The sequence below is a fragment of the Epinephelus lanceolatus genome, chromosome 19, assembly GCF_041903045.1.
Source record: "Epinephelus lanceolatus isolate andai-2023 chromosome 19, ASM4190304v1, whole genome shotgun sequence".
Taxonomy (NCBI): domain Eukaryota; kingdom Metazoa; phylum Chordata; class Actinopteri; order Perciformes; family Serranidae; genus Epinephelus; species Epinephelus lanceolatus.
Genome location: NC_135752.1, coordinates 39009319 through 39029017, shown reverse-complemented (window position 1 = coordinate 39029017; position 19699 = coordinate 39009319). Strand labels below are relative to the sequence as shown.

Here is a 19699-nt window from a genome sequence, read left to right as displayed (position 1 = left end):
GAAAGTGTTGAGCAACACTTTTCTGTTGCAAATACGCCAGTTCTGTTGAGCAACATTTAATCTTGATAATCTACATTAATTAACCTGTGATCACAAGAAAACAAGCTTTATTACCTCAAGATAATGAAATAATTAACTTGTGATCTCGAGATAACAGCATTTAAAAAAATAAATAACTGCAAGCACAGCTGTTCTCGACTTCTGTAGCTCAGTGTTAGTTTTAGAAACTACTGAGAAATAATATTGGAGAAAAACATTTCAGCATTTTACTTAAGAATAGACAAAAAACAGCCTGACAGGATTTAGGAAAACATCATTTTCCTTTACACAAAGCAAACATTTATCTACTAGTGTCTCTGTGCCAAATTTATCACATGTAAAAGAAGAAAAATCTTAAAATTGTAAAGAAATGTCAAACTTTGATTACAGGGTTTTAAACTGGGAACAAATGAACATAATGTTGATCTAATAAATACCACGTGTGATCAAAATAGCTACTCTTTATAGATTTGAGAAACAGCAGAATATATTCACATCACACTGATGTCAAATATATTTTGAAACCAGAACCAAGTGTCGTCTGACGGAGCAAACCACCCACATGTTCCGCTTTTCTTCTGGTGGGAGCTACATTAAGTTAAGGTGGGAAATTGTGCAGGTTAATAATCATCACTTTCTATTCTTTCTTCAAACAGCTGAGTGTCACGTCTTCATTTCCTCCTCCAAGTGCTTTCTGGGGAACCACGATGATGCAGATACATGTTGACACACAGGACAGAGCTCAGCCATGTGTCCACACTGAGAGGCGGCGACAGTTTTCTAGCATGTTCCAGTAGATTTTACACCGCCGCCTACTTCCTCTTCCTGCCTCGGCCTCTCCTGCCTCTGCCAGAGGACGGGCCTGCTCCGGCGCCGTCTGACGGGCTGGCTGCGATGTTGATCTGTCCCTCCTGGATTTCACTGCGCGCCTCTGGAGGCAGGTGTTCGATCTGCTGCTGCGTCTCCAGATAAAACATCACGTCTCTAAGCTGCTCCTGCAGTTCTGCTATCGCCATGTCCTTACATTCACCTGTGAGATAAGATAACACTTTATTTATAAAGAGGGAAAACTGGTGCAAGTGGGAAGAATGCAAACATAAAAAGTCTGAGATAACAGTAAGGTGTGAACCAAAATGTATACAATATGTACAATGAAAAAATCAGGTAATAAACTGTATAAAAATAAAAATGTAAACAGGTTAATGGCAGGAATCAGTCATAGAAATGAATGTACAACATCAGAGCTTAAGCATCGGGATACATCAGACAATACCAGATGTTTAATATATTTCAAAGACGAAAGCAAGATCAGGAATATGCTTTCTTAAACCTTTATGCCTGATTCACACCACTCGACATTTCTGTCCGTTCCGACAGTCACTAAAGGCCCGTTTCCACCGCAGGAACTTCAGGGTAATTTTACGGGGCCGGGGCCGTTGGTGTGTGTCTCCACCGCAGGAACCAGCCCTGAAGAACAGAGTTCAGAGGACTTTTACAGGGGCTAAACAAGTCCCTGCCTCGGAGTAGGTACTCAGAACGGCCCCAAAAAACTCCTGGCTGGGGCTTGGGGTTTACTTGGTGCTGACTGGATATACTCAAGGCGGGACGTGACGTCAACAGAAAGCAACAAAATAGCCGGCATTTTTAAAACTCAGCAGACGAGGAGTCGCATTTTTAAAAGGAGTCGTAAGAAGAAAAGCAAGAAATGGAAGACAAATCGTCGTGCAATGATTACGTCACATCCAGAGCCCGGTAACTTTACAGGAACCTTCCTCCTACTCCGCTCTCTCAGTGGAGACACGGCGGTTGAGAGGGCTGAGCGAGAGGACGTTCCTGTAAAGTTCCTGCCCCCCAGATAATACCAGGAACTTCTTCAGTGGAAACGGGCGTAATGTCAGATTACGCAATTGTGGAGTCATGAAATCATGCCGTGACTTGGCCGACAGACATGACATACTACACGATGGTCCACGACCAATCGTCCCCGGTCGTCTTTTACCACGTGTGTGATGTCATCAGGTTATTCTTGTCCTATTTTTATTCTTATTACTATTATTTCAGTCACAGCTACAGCTACATTTGAATTACCCCTTGCAAACTACACAAGTCACTGAATCCTCCACAACAAGTTCCTGCAAATGTTTCACAATAAAAGACTTTTTAGAAAATGAAGGGATTCTCTAAACTGAAATGAGGCTTTTACTTTGAAACAGATACAGGAAGTGTTGAGTTTGAAATGACGGCGCGATGCATTAACTTTATCAAGGCAACGGGAGCGGATAAAAAGTAAAAATTTATAAACACAGAGGGATTAAGGTCTGTGTACTTCGCGGCCATTCGTTTTTGGTTTCGAAATAACAAATGGAAACACGGAAAACCAACTATTATCCATTTTTTGTTTTGAAATGACCAAACAAAAAAAGGAAAAAAACGATGTGTCTCCCGTTTTTTATTTGATAATAAAGAAAAGAAAAACGGAAAACGAATCATTATCCATGATCCGATTTAATTTGGGAATTTAAAAAAACCCTGTGGGAAACTCCTTTCTCTATTTTTTGTTTGTTTCTGCTCTGTGACCAGTGAGTTGCATTCATGTGGTGTCAGAATAATCGGAAAAATTACTTTCCGACTGGGAAAACACACATGAACGCCTGCTCATGTCGGAAAAACAACTTGGAGATAATTTTGGAACAGGAGTTGCTGACTTGACTGAAATTTACGTCACTTTCACAGAAAACTGGCGGACGACAAGGAACGTTTGGTCCATGGTAATAAAACTTATTATTAATTCACATATTGCATATCATTTTTTGCGGACATGTAATGTGTGATGTGGTATGCCGTTAGTTGCCGTCCATGTAGAGTGACCTAGATTAGTTAGAAAAGCTATTTATTAGCATAACATGTCAGATAAAGCCATGTGTTAGTAGTTTTAGGAAATGTACATGCTCTGTATGTACATTTCATAGCTCTTACGTGCTCCATGAACGACCCGTCAAGAGATGTGTGTCATCAAAAAAAGTGTTGGTTCGCTCGTGGTGAAAAATAGAGGAAGGAGTTTCCCACAGGTTTTTTTTTTTAAATTCCCAAATTAAATCGGATAACGATTCGTTTTCCGTTTTTCTTTTCTTTATTATCAAATAAAAAAACGGGAGAAGGATCGTTTTTTCCTTTTTCGTTTGGTCATTTCAAAACAAAAAACGGATAATTGGTTGGTTTTCCGTGTTCCAATTTGTTATTTTGAAATGAAAAACGAATGGCCGTGAAGTACACGGACCGATAAATAAATAACGGCCCGTTTATAATGTAGTCTGTTTCAAATGAAGCTGGTAGCCTCTGTAGTTTTAATTTTCTTACTTTATGTCCGTTTCTTTGCTAGCTTGATGCTAATGGCAGTACTCAGCGGGTTGATAGAGTGCCTCTGCCGTTTCCTTTGTACTCTGTGTGCTAACGTCCCTACAGGAAATATCTAAAAGGCTGGGCTGTTGTTGTCGTACAGTTTCCACGGCAGCAGATCGCTCTCCTATTGGTCAAAGTGACGGCTGTGACGGGAGAAGTCGTGAAAGAAAATCAAACATGCTAGACTTTCTGTCAAGACGTCATGAGGCGTCTCAGACGTGGCGTCAGTTGTCGTCGTCACTACATGAGATGAAAAAATGTATGACGCTCGTTTCCGAGCCGACACCTTACGATGCTGCGTCAGGCTGATATCATGTAGTGTGAACCAGGCATTAGGCAGGTGAGAGGAAATGCTGTACAGTAAGAATGCTTTCAGAAATATATGTAATTGTTTATCAATTCACAAAATGCAAAGTGAACGAACAGAAAAAAAATCTAACTCAAGTCAATATCCAGTGCGACCACCCTTTGCCTTTAAAACAGCATCAGTTCTTCAGGTACACCTGCACACAGTCTGGGGCTTTATAGGATCATAGTCAGGTGTGTGATTAAGAGGTGCTCATGATCATTGATGAAACGCAGTCATTAAGTGAAACAGAAACAGCTGTGTAGGAGGCTTCAAACTGGGTGAGGAGACAGTTTGAGGTCACAGGTCATACACCATGACAAGACTGAATATAAAGTATCATGACGAAGCATCACCCACATCACATTTACAGCTCCCTGAACATGTAAACCCAAGATGAACTACCAACTCTCTGCTTTAAATAACTCACATATGCTACAGAATGTATACAACCCCACTGTGACCGCTGGCCGACACACAGCTGTGGGAATTTCCTGTTTGTACAAGAGACTGAGATAAACATTTAGAACTACAAATATTAACCTACACAGCTATAAATCATCATCATAATCAAGTACTGACAAATAAACAAGGGATAAATCAATATGTATCCTACAGATAAGCTACTGTAGCTAGCTGCTGTAAACACCCAGTGGACCTGCACTGACTGATGATGTAACCAGGCTGTGAAGACGGAGTAACGTGTGCCCTGTAGCCCGAGGAGAAGTTGTACTTACATCCTGTGCTGCTGCTGTGCTAACCAGCTAAACCCAGGATGGTGAAATACCCCGAGTGGCGTAAACTTTCAGGGAAATGCTTCACAACACAAAAACAGAAGCTGCTGAAGCAACTGATAACGCTGCAGCAGCCATGTCGGAGTCCATTCGTGTTCATCCAGAGCTGTCAGTGCAGAGCTTATTGTTTTAGGCATTGTGACGTGGCTGTAGGGATGGAAATGTTGGTGAGCTGCTGCACCACTGTGGCCCAGAAATATCTCAACAACTATCAGATGGATTGCAAGAAAATTTGGTTGAGTTTATCTGGGCGACGTAAAACTCCAGCTATGTATATTTAAAATATGCTAATATAAAGGGCCAAAACATTAAAGGGATAGTGCACCCAAAAGTGAAAATTCAACCATTATCTACTCACCCATATGCCGAGGGAGGCTCAGGTGAAACAACTTTTTATGTCGGGGCTTCAGGACACTTGGATCACTACGGACGAGCAGTATGGAGATATTTTGTGGTTTCAATTATGTGTTTTTGGACGTTTGAATCTGGGGCGCCATCAGCCTCCATTAGGTGGAGTTGTGTTGCTACCTCCTCTCCCCTTGGATCTCTGCAAGTGATGTGAGGACTCTAAAACTTCACCTGAGCCTCCCTCGGCATATGGGTGAGTAGATAATGGCTGAATTTACATTTTGGGTGCACTATCCCTTTAACAAACCCTGAGTTACAAATATTTAAACACATTTTGCAAAATCACTTCCCTCAACATAATCTTCACAGCGCAAAGACACAGACACCGCCTGGATTTATTTACACAGTGCTGATCAAACTTGAGTCACCTAACAAAGCAAGCGAGCTAATGTGTAATGCATAAGTGTAACCACAGCATTACAGGATCAAACTCCGACCACAGTCACACAAAAACAAAATTTGACAGCTCTGTTAACACATGCGAACAGGAAACATGCGGTAAATATAAAAGTGCTTATGGTGAGTGGTGGTTGTGTTCAGTGTGTCACATTAACGCAAAATCTGGATGAAACATTCTCATTAAAACAAGTGAAATGGCACAGAGTGTGTGTGTCTGTTCGGCATAAACACAGCACTCATACGCTGGGGAACATAAACAGTCGTCATCCTCAGGGCCGAGCGCTGGAGGAAAATACAGGTATGTTTAAACTGTAGACCTGAAATTTCCATTCAGACCTCTCAGCTGATTCATGTTACCCTCAGGCACAGTGCTGAAATGTCAGTGTGTGTGTGTGTGGTATAAATGCTGCTCTCAGGACGTTCCTGTTTCAAACACACTGATACAAAGAGGAGGGCTTGTTTATTAAGAAGCGCTGAGTGAAATATCCTCAATCCTAACAATTAAAAACCATGATTGTAATTGTCCCACGAGGTGGACTGAGCTGATTTAAAGACGACAATTTCTGGATACTGACATTCTTTGCCTCTGTCCACCTCCTGTCGACCTGCTGATGTGACTCCAGCTGCTATTTGTTTATGATTTGCAAATATATTGTAATATAAATGAGGAAGTGCTGTCTGACCGCTGGCCCCAGACACAAAAATAACCCGTCTATCATTCAAGCACGTACGACCCTTTTCTCTGTGAGAGTATACCACGTTCTGAACGTCTACCAGCCGAGCATTTGACACATTCCTGTTACGTATCCCTCCTGAGCGTCGTCCTGTTGCTCTGGATTCTTTAGCCTGACACTGTAAATGAGCAGCTAGCTTATCTGGACGCAGCAACATGTGAGCTGATATATGTAGAGATGCACCGGGATGTTTCAGGGATCTGTATCGGCTGAAATAAACATGATCAAGTTACTCTACTCTGCCGTGTTTTGTCCCGTTTCGTCCACCACCTTTGTGAGGTGATGGATGCAAGGACAGATAAAATGTTTACATCAGTTATCGTCGCCGCCTCCTCCTCACTCACCGCTCTCTCTCCCTTTGCGTTCCTCCTCTGCCAGCTGGGCCTGCAGCTGCGTCTGATTGGCTCTCAGACAGCGGTTCATCTCCTGCTCCTCCTTCAGCTCTTGGCTCAGCTTCACCACTCGACTGTTGAGCTGAGTGCACCTGAACATACAAACACAGAATGAGCTGCGTGTTGCCAAGTTCTCTGCACCAAAGCATCTGAAGGAGCTGATTATTACAGCTCTGGTTTCATTTTTGTAGCTCTGTCTGTAATGGATAATTTACTGGGACATTTTAACGGAGTGCATTTTGACTTGTCATAACAGGAGAAGCACAAGAGGAACTAATAATAATTTAAATGATGTGAGACAGCATGCACAATACCAACACTCTAGAAGTGACACACCTCATTAATTTATATTGTTAAACCTGTGCGTGTTCTGTTCTGACATGTCAAAATGTAAACGGTCGCCAGTCCATTGCTGCACTCTTCTTGCCTACACCTAACCAATCAAACAAGGCAACAAGTACTAATCTACCCATCAGAGCGAGTTGGGCAGGTCGTGCCTTTGGTATCCTTGAAAACACAAATTCAAGTCCCACAAACAGGACGGTGTTACCAGCAGCAATCGCGAATGAGAGGTGCTGCTAGCTAGCTCCCACCTGACCCAGGAGGTGCGCAGTGCAGAGCAGCTAAGGATAGCTTACCAACAAAGACCAGAGGGTGGGCTATGGACGCCATGAATCGATGAAGCACAAGGCTGAGAGGAAAGGCCTCTTGTATTTTATGTCATATTGTATATTTTTTTCTCTTAAAATCATGCTAATAATTATCACTTAAAGGGGAACTAATGTTTTTTCAACCTGGGCCCTATTTTCTGATCTCCTTTTGTCTAAATGAGTGATAGGATGTTCAATATGTGACATGTCTCCAGTATGAAGCTAGGGCTGACCTGCCTGCAGCCCGTGAGCGCGGGCTATATTAAATAATAGGGCACTCAGACAGCGTCAAACAACGTCAAAATACGTCCACTAAAAGTGCATTTTTCCACACAGATAGGCTCAGATTGTTAGTATAATTATCTGACAACATAACGGAAAGGAGAAATGAACGTCTGTGTTTACCTTTAGCTGGATTCAGACATGTTCCTCTGCCTGTTGCTGCTCCCTCTCTCTCCTCGTCCGCTCTTCAGTTTCAATGAGCTCTGCGTCCGTGTACGTCCGTGTACTCCGTGTTCAAATAAATACGGGCGCTCATCAAATTCAAATGGCTCATCCAGATCCAGTTGGTCAAAATCGGGTCAAAATTCAGACATGTTTGTTGTGGCAAGTCAAAACACTCAGAGAGTGAAAGTCTGGCTCTGAAATCTCACGTCTCGTGAGATTTGAGTTGTTGCAGGAAGTTACCGCTGGAGTGACCTCACAAGCGTGAGGAGTTCCTCTGTTTGGAGTAGTCATGGCTGAATTTTGACCCGATTTTGACCAACTGGATCTGGATGAGCCATTTGAATTTGATGAGCGCCCGTGTTTATTTGAACACGGAGTACACGGACGTACACGGACGCAGAGCTCATTGAAACTGAAGAGCGGACGAGGAGAGAGAGGGAGCAGCAACAGGCAGAGGAACATGTCTGAATCCAGCTAAAGGTAAACACACACGTTCATTTCTCCTTTCCGTTATGTTGTCAGATAATTATGCTAACAATCCGAGCCTATCTGTGTGAAAAAAATGCACTTTTAGTGGACGTATTTTGACGCTGTTTGACCATAGCTTCATACTGGAGACATGTCACATATTGAACATCCTGTCACTCATTTAGACAAAAGTACATCGGAAAATAGGGCCAAGGTTGAAAAAACATTAGTTCCCCTTTAAGGGTCTGTACACATGCTGCGTTCTTTGCGCCCACATATACATTGTTTTTAGTGTAGACACGAGTGCCTGTTTTTCAGGGTGTGATGACTGCACCCTGAGATAAACTGACTTTTGGAACACAGCAGTGCGCACCACGTCGTGTGACGAGGACCAACCACTCACAGCTGACAAATATTTCCCTTCTTCCGTAAATATCAGTCTGTGATAACATGGAGCAGAAGTTGATCATGTTAGTGCAGGGCTACCCAGAGCTTTGCATCTGTCCCACAGACGATAGGCCTACACACTTATAAACAGCTCCTGGAAGAAGATCAGCTCTGCACTCAGGATTCCAGGTAACTAGGCTATGATACAGTGCTTGTTAAGACTGCTTCGCAACCTCAGAGGCAACCTGCCGCCACACTCACAAGAGTAGCGCCCAGAGCCCGACCTCGTGTCTCCCAGGTGGTTGAAGATGCGTCATGTGTACAGCCCCTAATGGGGATCAGGCTAACGAAAGCAAAATTAATTTAAACTGACATCCTTATTTAAGAGCACTTATTCCTCTTGAGGAAATACAACAAACAGAAAACAGATCATGAGATAACGAGCCCAAAAACCAAAACACACTAAGTAATGCGGACAGGTCAGTCTTCACCCACTTCTTCTCCAGGCTCTGCTTGTCTTTGCTGATGTCTGCGAACCGTCGCTCCAGGTTATCACAGCGCTCCAGGGTCTCCTTAAATTTAGCCTTCATGTTGTTTATCTGAGAGAGAGGACGCATGACGATCAGAAAAAAGATGCATGAACACATAATTAGACCTACTGAGAGACGTCTGTGCTGTATGTCACACTCAGTACCTCCTCGGCCGTCTCCTTCTCCAGATGAACGATCTTATTCTCCCAGTAAATCCTCTGAGACTCCAGTTGACTCGTCAGCAGGTACGAGTACTGCACACAGGGACAACTGATTACAACGTGTCTGCGTGGATTGAGCAAACAAAGTCACAAATAAGAAAAGCTCACCTCTAGTTGAAGAGCATCAATTTTCTCAGCGTGGCAGGTGTCTCCCTCACACTCATACTGCACCATCTTCCCGTCAGTCTTACTGGCCACCAGCCGATGCACGTAGTTATCTGGAAACGCAAAGATCACCAGGTAGAGCAATGAAAAATACATATACGGAATTTTAAAGTTCTTCCATTGGATTAGAGCTCAAACAAACAATCAATTAAATCGACACTGAGAATTAATTTTTTTGGCGATTGCTTCTTTATTTTAGTAATTTATTTTGCAAAAAATGCTCCTTAAACTTGAGGATTTGCTGCTTTTCTCTGTTTTATATCTTTGTAAACTGAATATCTTTGGGTTTCTAAATGTTGGTCAGACTAAGCAAGCAGTATGAATACATCACATCTGACTCTGGGGAATTATAATTGTAATATTTCACTAGTTTATGACACATTTTATAGAAACAAATAATAATTAACTGAGAAAATAATGGTTCTACATTGACTCATTGACAATTTGGCTTGAGAGTCGGACGTTCCTCGGCGAGAACGAGGTCTTGAAGGAAATGTTTGCTCACTGAAGACGTTTTGCTTTTTTAATTGATATTTGGTCGACTTTAAAGCCCAGACACACCAAACTGACAAAGAACTAGTGGTGACAAAGGTCGACTGCTGTGTCACCTCACGTTGCCGTTGTCTTGGCCATAAAGTTGCGCTTAAACACACTTGTTTCCAGCAGCAGCACCTGATCAGCACCAAAGCAGACACACACACGGTGCTTCTCCAAGTCAAGAAAGGATCCTTAAACTGCTGCATTTCAAGGAGGCTACATCATCGAATCTCGCCAAAGGACTGTTCCAATCTCAAGGACCCTTTCAAGGAACTTTCAAGGATGCATGTGTTTATCCTCAGTGTAAATGAAGTACCCACAGTTCCTTATGCACGATCTGCTGTAACTGGAGGTGATGCACACTTGAGCACTCACTGGCCTGTTCTATTAAGTGTTCACTGAGTGCTGGCAGGGAGTCTTGCCCAGCCTCTGTAGGACCCGACTTGGAAGGACCTGTCCTAGTAAAGCAAGCATCTTTGACTTTGACAAGCACCGACTGTTAGAGACCAGCTGGTGAACACAGCGGAGCAGTTAGCAGCCACATCTAAGGATTTGGGGACAAACAAAACAGAGCTGCAGCTTCAAAGAACTTTTGTTTCTGAGCTCAAGAATCAACTCTGAATCTTGACTTATAAACCAACCAGGAGGAGATGTCTGTAAAGGTTTACTCTGCAGGACTGATTGTAAACATGCTTGCCAGTGAAAGTAAAAACTAACCCCAGATTCACTCTTGTTTGATGTTTCGCCTCACTATATTTATGGGTTGTTTTTTTTGTCTCTTTGATGTCTGCTGCTCACAGTCTGGTACCTGGTTGCTTCCTTTTTATAAAGCCCAGACCTCACCTTAGCGCTGCGGGGGTACACGCTCATAAACAGTCCCTAACAAAGAAAATAAGAAGATAAAAGCTGAGTCTCTGCAGAGAAATACTCCGTCAGTCTGAGAGTGGGTCATAACTCATGATAGAGAGGAGAGTCTATATATTGTTAATTAGAAAAGATCCTGCAGAGTATTTCTTTAAAGAGCTCGGGGGATTAGAAACTTAAACATCTACATTCCCATGACAACTGGGAAACTCGGTCTGCTTTTGATGAACCTTGTGTGACACGATGAAAATCTCCAGGACAGCTACTATACTGTTGTACTTTAACTTAAGTAAAATTCTTTAACTTCTAACAGAATATTTCTAAACTGTGCTTTTGCTACTTTTACTTTAGTAGGTAATCAGAGTACTTCTTTTTATTGAGGTGTCCTGCTGCCCTCTAGTGGCCAGAATTGATTAACACAGCATGAATAGCCACACATTCTTTGCCCCAGAGATGTTTCCGAATAGGACCCTCTTCACTTCCACTCCTTCATGGAGTGTCACTCTGTTTGTAATCACCTTCAGAGCTGAATGAAGCACTCTTCATTAGGGCGTAGAGTATAAATGAAGCAGCAAGAAACAGATCGGATAGAAGAAACCATGTAACCTTGGAGAAAATTAAAACTTACTCCCATTACGTTCTTCATATGTACAGTATCACTTTTATTTCATCTGAATGCGCTGTTATTGTTTACCTGACTTTTTGCAGATTATCTTTTGTCATTGAAATTAACAAATAAATCACTGAATCAATCAATGAATCAATAGAAATAAACTGTACATCCAAACATCTTTGATGCCATTTCTTTTCCTTGTTTTGTAAACATCTCATTTTCCACTCTGATGATGTTTAGGCTGAAAGCTGCTTAGTTTTTACAGCAGTCTCTGCAGATATATAACACTTAGCAATGAAATAAACACTCAGGTGTGAACACAGCAAAACAACCGGACCGAGACCTTCTTGAAGAGGTGGTCTCAGTCCGGTGCCAAAGGAACTCTGGTGCGGTTGGTTTGTGGTGAGAAGGTGTTCGACCTGGATGTGAAGCAACTGCAGTCACATGACACATTGTTTGGGTTAAACATGAGCATGTTACAGTCCTGGAGGATTATTAATGTGCACCTCCTCCTGTACTGCCTTAATATGCACATTCAGCACATCCAATGCATCAAAACATTGTGTTCTAGTTGGAGCCGCGCCTCGTTTTCAAACTGTATGCTTTGACTAAAATGAACAATGACAGCAATATAGTCCACGATGAGCAGCGCTAAAATCAACCTGCGTAGTTGTCCCTCCATTGTGACATTAGAAAGTGTCACATTTATCTTGCAAGTGTACTCTTCTTCAACGTTTGCTTTACTTCCTGGATTTTTCCCACATGGAAATTCTGACCAATCAAGAGCAGCTTTCTCACACAAGGCATTTGATCTGGTCCTCTTGTAAATGCTGCCGTGAGAACACGAACCAACTCTAGGCAATTATACAACTTTGGAACAACATGAGTCCCTGATTCAGACCAAAGGAGACCACTCTAGGGCTGACAGCAGCCTTAAGTAACTAGAGAAGAGGACATTTGTTCTTAAATACATTGAGGCCTTTGAGTTGTTAACATTGGTATGACAATATTAGATGTCTGTCTTAGTTTGAGCAGTTAACGTTTGTGAGCACAGTTGGATGGAACTGTATTTGTAAGCAGTGTCCTCCAAGACAAACACAATCTGGCGTTGCACATGGTCAGGAAGTCAGAATCAGGGTTTTATAACTCACGTCCACTCCCTACTAGCTGGCTTAAGATGGCTCTTGATGTGGTGGACCACGGAAATGGCGTGAGAGTGGGTAGGGAGAGAGTGTAGAGGTTGGTTTGGTTGCAATTTACGATCACCTTCCTCAACTGGCAACACGTGCCTGTTTACACAAACAAACACACACAGCTTCAGTACCTCCTGCGTAGTCCCAGACTCTGTGGTTGGTGAGCTGCATAGCGTACGTATGCTGTGTCTCCTCAAAGTGCTTGTAGGCATGCCGGCTGACGTAGCGACCACATCCGATGTGCCCGCAGATCAGACAAATCCACAGGTTCTACAGAGAGCAGAGAAACGTGAGATCAGGAAAGATTCAATAAAAAACAAAGGTGAATTAATTTACAGAGCGACACAGACGGACTGATGTCACCTACCTCCTGCACTCCGCACTCAAAGCACTTGTTCTCTTCAACAGGTTCTGGTGTTTGACAGTACCTACACACAGGACACCTGGGAAACAGAGCACATACACAGTCAGCCATTGTCACACATGTGTGTGTCCTTTGTGACACAGAAGAATACACGTTAAGAGGAGGACAAAAACAAACATCACATGACATGAAGCCCGGAGAAAAAACCAGTTGACTAAGAATCAGGTGAAAGAGCAGCATGTGATTCTGTCATTAGTGAGAAGGTTCCTTTATGTACAGGGCTGTAGATCCGTCATATATCGAAACTGTATCTCATGAACTGTGTCACACATGCAGCACAAGTGTCACACAAAGATAAAGTCAAGGCAGATGGACAGAGCTGATTGTATAGTCACATCCTTTGGAGAGAAGAGGTCAGAAATAAGCTGATCTCTGAGGTAACATGTCGTAACACAGGACAGCAGGGTAAATCCAGGTGTGTGTGTGTGTGTGTGTGTGTGTGTACAACTCACGAGGAGTCCTCCCACCGCTGGAGACACTGGCTGTGAAAGCTGTGGTTGCAGAGAGTGGTGAGGATGCCGTTAACGGACTCGTCCATTCTCTCCAGGCACACGGTGCACTTTGGCAGCTCGGTCAGCTCCATCACCGGCAGACTGGCTCCCTGAGGAGGGAGGGCGGGGGAGGCAAAGAGGGGAAGGGGAGGAGATTAGAGAGAGGAAACTACCCGTGAATCTGTCGATCCTGAACAAACTGATTTTACACATTTCTTTATAAAAATCATACAGCACTTTTCAAATCTAAATCACGAAGTGCTTCACGTGGTTGAAACTGGAAAACAAACATTTCAGCACTGCCATTAAATAAATTATGTTTTCAATGATCAATTATCACGTTGTTGCTGATCATTCTTCTGCTGACCGACATACTCTCACATGTTTCAGCTCTAACCAACCGTTACAGAATGGATTTCTATGGTTATATTTACCTCCTCAGACCTGATAACCTCGGCCCGCTCCACATACACCAGCTGGCACACTGCTTCCTCTATGGAGTTGAACTGGCGGCCATTACACGCTGTGTAAAAACTGTCTGCGTCTGCCTGAAATAAAACAGAGAAGAAAACAGCAGCATCACGTCAGATAGTGTCAGAAGTGTAGAGGCACAAACTTCCACATACAATACACAGAGTCCAAAGTCTGAAGCTGCAGACTAACAGTGTGCATGTGTCAGAGAAAACAGCCCATGGATGTTATCAAGCAGGAAACTGGGAAGTCCTGTGTGTCTGAACTTCCCTCCAGGTTATGAACACCGCACAGTAGTTACAGCTGACAGTGAAAGCTCACAGCTCAGCTCATCTTTAGGCAACGACAGGAACACAAATCACACAGTAACCTCCTGAAATCTAAAGATGATATTGGGAAAAGACCAGTGTTGTAAATTAGATGAAAAACATGTGAGGTGATTCTGTCCAACACCAGGGAATATATCAGAGAAGCCAGAGGCAAATTTATTCAATTGAAAACGAGACTCAACAGAAGGGGCCGACTTAAAGACGATCTATGTTGGAAATGCAGAAAAGAACATGGCACATATGCATTATGGGAAAGTCCTGGAGTTTCTCCCCTGTGGAGGAATGTTCTGGATTATATTGATAAATGGTGAGAATGTGAACTGCCAAGACTACATCTGCATCTTATTGAAAACTGGTCTTATAACCTGTGCTCTGATGATTCTAAGGTGTTGGAAGGAGCCTCAAACTCCTACACTTAATATAGCCCCGTCTCCACCAAACCCTTTCAGTCCAGCACCTTTGGAACCAGCAGTAAGCCTTCAGACATGGTACCTAGACCCTCGGTGTGTTCAGACAGTCCTCTTAAATGTGGGCGGGGTTGTTGTCACTCACTGCTCCGTCCAGCACTCGCTGTATTTCCTCATCAGCGGTGACACAGATGGAAGTCTGCACCTGGTTTATCGTCCACAGAACGAGGCTGCACGCCCACATTTTCACAACAAAATAGAACAGGCTGCAGTGAGAGTCTCTCTCCATGGGATATTTAAAAATAGCAGCTTTGTGCATTTAGTCCTTCTCAGGCAAGCTCAGGGGTTTAGTGTTGCTGTAGCCCACAGGAAGTGAGGATTAGAATATATGACCTTCACATAATCCGCTCCAAATTCATCTATATTTTTAAAGTCATTACTAAAAGTGTGTGTCATATAAAAACTAAAGTGATGGTCAAAGTTGTCACAGTGAAATTTAAGGTGTGCTGATGGATTCACGTCATCAACTCATGCATTGAGTAACATTACAAGTTAACGTTCCACCTTAAAAGTTGCCGGCAGTCGGCCCAGTGAATGAAGTTATTTTTTCTCAGACTCCAGCTGCTGTGAGAGGCAGCAAAACATCCTTTCATTTTATAGTTACAGTTTACTAATAAAACTCTCCACAGTATGAACAGTGGTTACATGAGCCTCAAAACCAGCCACAACTCAGCCCTGAGCAGAGTGACCGTCCTCTACTGACCAATCAGACTGCAGTGTTCACAGCTCCACCTTTTAGTATCAGATCTGTGTGCTAGGTACCCCAACAGAGGGGGGACCAAACATGGGGACGCTAAGGAACGCTTCTGTTGGGACCATCCACAACTTTTACTGTGGAGACAAAGCGAACTGAACTGAACTGAACTGAACTGAACTGAACTGCTTGGTGGAAACAGGGCTGATGTGGATAGTTCAAACAATGGAAACTACTGTGTGTGAAAAGATACTGGGAAAATGAACAATGGGACAGTTTCAGTGGATATGTGTGTCTTGGGGGAACAATCTGATCATGTAAAGACACATATGATGCTGTATAGTCCACTTTATTAGTGACACGTTTCTCTAATGATTGCCTCACCACTGTGACTGAATTGCTGCACTTCCTGTTATTGTCTGTCGATATTGTTTTAGACTTCCTGCCTGTTTGTTTTTGTTTGTCACGTTATTTCGTTAAAAAAGTAATAAAAATATGAATAACAAAAAAAAAATCTGTAATCATAGTTCTGTTGAGATCTCACCTGTGTACAGAACTTAATCAGAACCATGTACTGGTTCGGGGTGGAGTCCCGTATGATCTTCATGTGCTCCATGACCTCATTAAAAGGTGCCAACAGCTTCATGAGGTCATGGCTGGTCATGGTGGCGGGGACCGTCAGGATGCACACCATCGCGCTGCGTCTAACATCTTCAGTCAGTGATGTCATTTTGCTGCAACAACAACAACAACAACAACAACACATATTGAAACAGCAGACGACCCCTGAAGATACAAACAGACACGTCAGCTGTGACTCACTTGGTCTTGTAAAGGTGCATGATGCCGTGGATGATCTCCACTGACGGGTTCCCACTGAAGAAGGAGATCTGGTCCGGCAGCTGTTTGGAGGGGGAGTCGGGGGCAGCGCCTGTCGCCTCGCTGCTGTCCTGTGAACCCTCGGTGACCTCCAGACTGTCGGCTTCAGTCTGTGCAGCAGGAGCTTCACTGTCCTGCTCTGCTGAACCACCGGGGTCTTCACCGCCTCCTTTATCTACAGGAACAAAGCAGTCGTTACATCATCTGATTGATTTTAAGGATAAAGATGGCAGTATTCTACATTCTTGTTTTTGTAAAAAAAAAATACCATGAAAAGAGCAAAACCAACAATGTGTTTGTCGTCTCTCAATACTGTGACTTATTTTTTAAAAGGCTCAGTGATTTCCTAAAACAGCTGGACACTGTGGATTTCTTTTTGACAAGCGTATCGTAATTTAGTGTCACTGCACTATGTAATATCCAGTTCATATTCAGTTTAGTTTGAGTGTGAGAAAATGAATTTAAAGAAAGGAAAATAAAAAATACATGTGTATAGAAACACAGAAATGTGCGTTGTACTTCATAAATGGATTTGTATTTGCATCACACCTTTTGAGTCTCGTCTAACATAAGAACGATACATGAACTTAAATACATAAAGACACTGTAGTTTTTAACAAACGTTACTCAAACAGAAGGAGGTAATGCATTTGTTGGGGACTATTTTCAATGGCGGATTAATCCACATTTGGGGCGACTGGTAATGGAAGGAAAGATTGGGGCAGATCACTCCCAGCTAGTCAATTTTTTTGAGTCACTCCCCTCTGGCAGGAGGCTGTGGTTCATCAGGACCAAGAACTCAAGCCACAGAAAGTGTCCTCTCATCAGCAAGATCTCGGATCCCCACTGACACAGACTCCCACACCGCCCCATACTATCCCAGTACACTGCACATATTCTCTATACCGTGAATTCTGCACATTCCTGGACCAATATTTTGCAACCTGCATAAAACTTTACACAAGGCCCTGATTGACCGGGCCGGGGCAGGTAAAGTGCCATGTCAGGCTGGCAAACCTGTTGTCTGTGAGGGACAAGAAGAGTCTAAAGGTCTGCTCCAGGATAGTCAGAGTCCAGCAGAGAGACTTAAGCTCCCTCTGGGAGAAATATGTCGCCCAGTGTTTTGTGTTTCCCCTGTTGTTTTTCCAGCGTACAGCTGATCCCCATCACTCCTGATCAGGGTGGATATAAATGAATGAAGGAGCAGTAGTGCCGGTGCCAGTGGGCCAGAAGGCTGTGACACTGTTGTGTCTTCAAGACTCGAGTAACAAGAGAGTGCTTTCTCTTAGTGCTGTGACATATTGGTTCCCTGCTATGGGTGATCCGGTTCCCTTTTGGAGCTCGTTTTTCGTTGGTGGTCCTTTTTCTTCCTTCAAACTGGCGATTTGTGTGGCTCTCCTTTTTCTTCTTTTGAAGGATCCCTCTGTGTTCATGGTGTTACTCCCCCCATCCCCTAGACCTCTGGCGGGGACGGAACACCCAGAAAGCAGAGGGAATTATTAGCCTAATCTAATCACATCCTGTCTTGTGAATTCACCTTAGTGCCCTCAGGCCAGCATGACAAAGCACCCCATAGAAAAAGAAATCGCTATTCCAAGTCCTTTATTCCTTCAACTATCAGGCTGCTGCATTTTGACAGTAGTCTTTGCAAATCATCGCCATATTTTGAAACCACATATCGGAAGTGTATTTACTCTGTGTCCTTTTCTTTACACGGCTGACAAGCTCAGTGATACTCAAGTAAAGTGCAACGTACTGGACTGTTTATCTACATTTACTAATTTATCATTTGTGCCTAGTCAGTGTGTGAGTCAGTATGGGACCACAGGAAGTGCCAGTGAGCATCTTTTGTCCATGTTTTGTTCTCTCTGACATATTGCTTCCATAAATAAAGGTGTATATAAGATGTATTATTTCCAGAGCCATGTTGCCTGTTGGTTTTAGAGCACCCTGCATGTCCTCACCTGGGCTGGGCTCAAAGGTCTCTATCACCATGTCCCCCATGGCCCTGCTGCCAATGTGCTGGTGCAGAACAGCTGTTCTTTCCAGATCCGTCTTCCCACTCAGAGTGTGTTTGGCTACACCCAGAGCTTTCTCCTGCAGCTCCTCATCTGACATGCCTTCAGCTGGACACAACACAAACAAGACAAAGTGTCCCTTTAAGCTCTGCTGAGTATCTCAATATAACGGGCAAACATTATTAAAGTGTTTGTTGTAGCTGGGTCAGGTTAACTCAGTGGTTCATTTCTACTTTTGCAAACATTTACCAGGCTAACAGCTGATGTAAAGATCTCCAGTCTGCAGCTCTTGCCACTTGCTTGTTAGCTTCCCTGCTAACTCAGCACAAAAGCAGTGACTTTAAACGTTTATCAGAAACTTAAACTCACCAGCTGAGTACTGGAAACCTTGTGGAGAAGGAGACTGGTCGGCTAATTCCAGACGGATAACGACCAGAGACACACTCATGTGTTTTCAAAGACACGGACACTTTTACATAGAACAAAACAAACCTCGGTGACAGCTAGCTAACTGACTAGCTAGCAAGCTAATTAGCTAACGGCTAAATACAACTAGCCGTAAAGGCAGAAAAAGCTAACGCCCTTCTGTCCAGTTAAACCAGTATGTTCGTCATACTGGTTCTGTCTCCTCCGACCATTAACACAAACATTACATTTGTGTTTTCAACGCTAATGCGCGGTCTAAGACTTTAGTTAGCCTCTTATCTCTGTACTCACAGCTGTTTCTAGCATGCTGCTCTTCTTCGTGTACGACATGACGCAGCAGTAATAACACCCGGTGTTTTGCCGCCACCCACAGGACTGACTGTGTACTGCACCCGTTAGAGATTAAATATAAGGGACTGTTCTTTACTCTCCAGAGCAGCGGGGTGGCCGGTGGGACTTGTTTTGTTATTTATTTTAATCTTATCAATTTATGGATCCTTTTGTCTACAAAATGTAAGACAATCGTGAAAGTTACCCACAACAATTCCCCAGAGTCAAAGCTGACTTTGCTTTTGTTCCCCAAACAGTTCCCAAAATGCCCAAAGTTTAACGTTGGGTCAACAATCAAACATGGGTAAAAACAGTAAATCCCCATATTTGAGTAGACTGGAACCAATGAATGTGAAAAATGACTGAAATTATTATTAATTATCAAAACTGTTGCGTAATTAATATATTTTCTTTCCATAAACCGATTGTTGCAGCTCTATAACTTAAAATAACTTGGATAACCACCTCGCAGTTGTATGACTCCGCCCACCAGTCCAGTGTCTCTGACAGTCTCCATCCATGTCAGTGAAAACACGGATGCTTCACACACAGAAGATCTATACAATCAGCAGTTTCAAGATTAG

General features: G+C 43.1%; 1 protein-coding gene across 1 annotated transcript; it reads right to left on the bottom strand.

The window, feature by feature from the left end:
• Positions 1-243: 243 nt before the first annotated feature.
• On the bottom strand, positions 244-19108 carry brap (BRCA1 associated protein). Its single transcript, XM_033647561.2, has 13 exons — positions 18729-19108; positions 18306-18467; positions 16285-16516; positions 16007-16196; positions 13936-14049; positions 13463-13611; positions 12954-13029; positions 12718-12856; positions 9323-9432; positions 9158-9247; positions 8959-9062; positions 6464-6603; positions 244-1069 (listed from the first exon to the last, which is right to left on the bottom strand). The coding sequence occupies exons 1-13, from the start codon at positions 18805-18807 to the stop codon at positions 852-854; spliced, it is 1803 nt and encodes a 600-aa protein (XP_033503452.1). The 5' UTR covers positions 18808-19108; the 3' UTR covers positions 244-851.
• Positions 19109-19699: the final 591 nt, after the last annotated feature.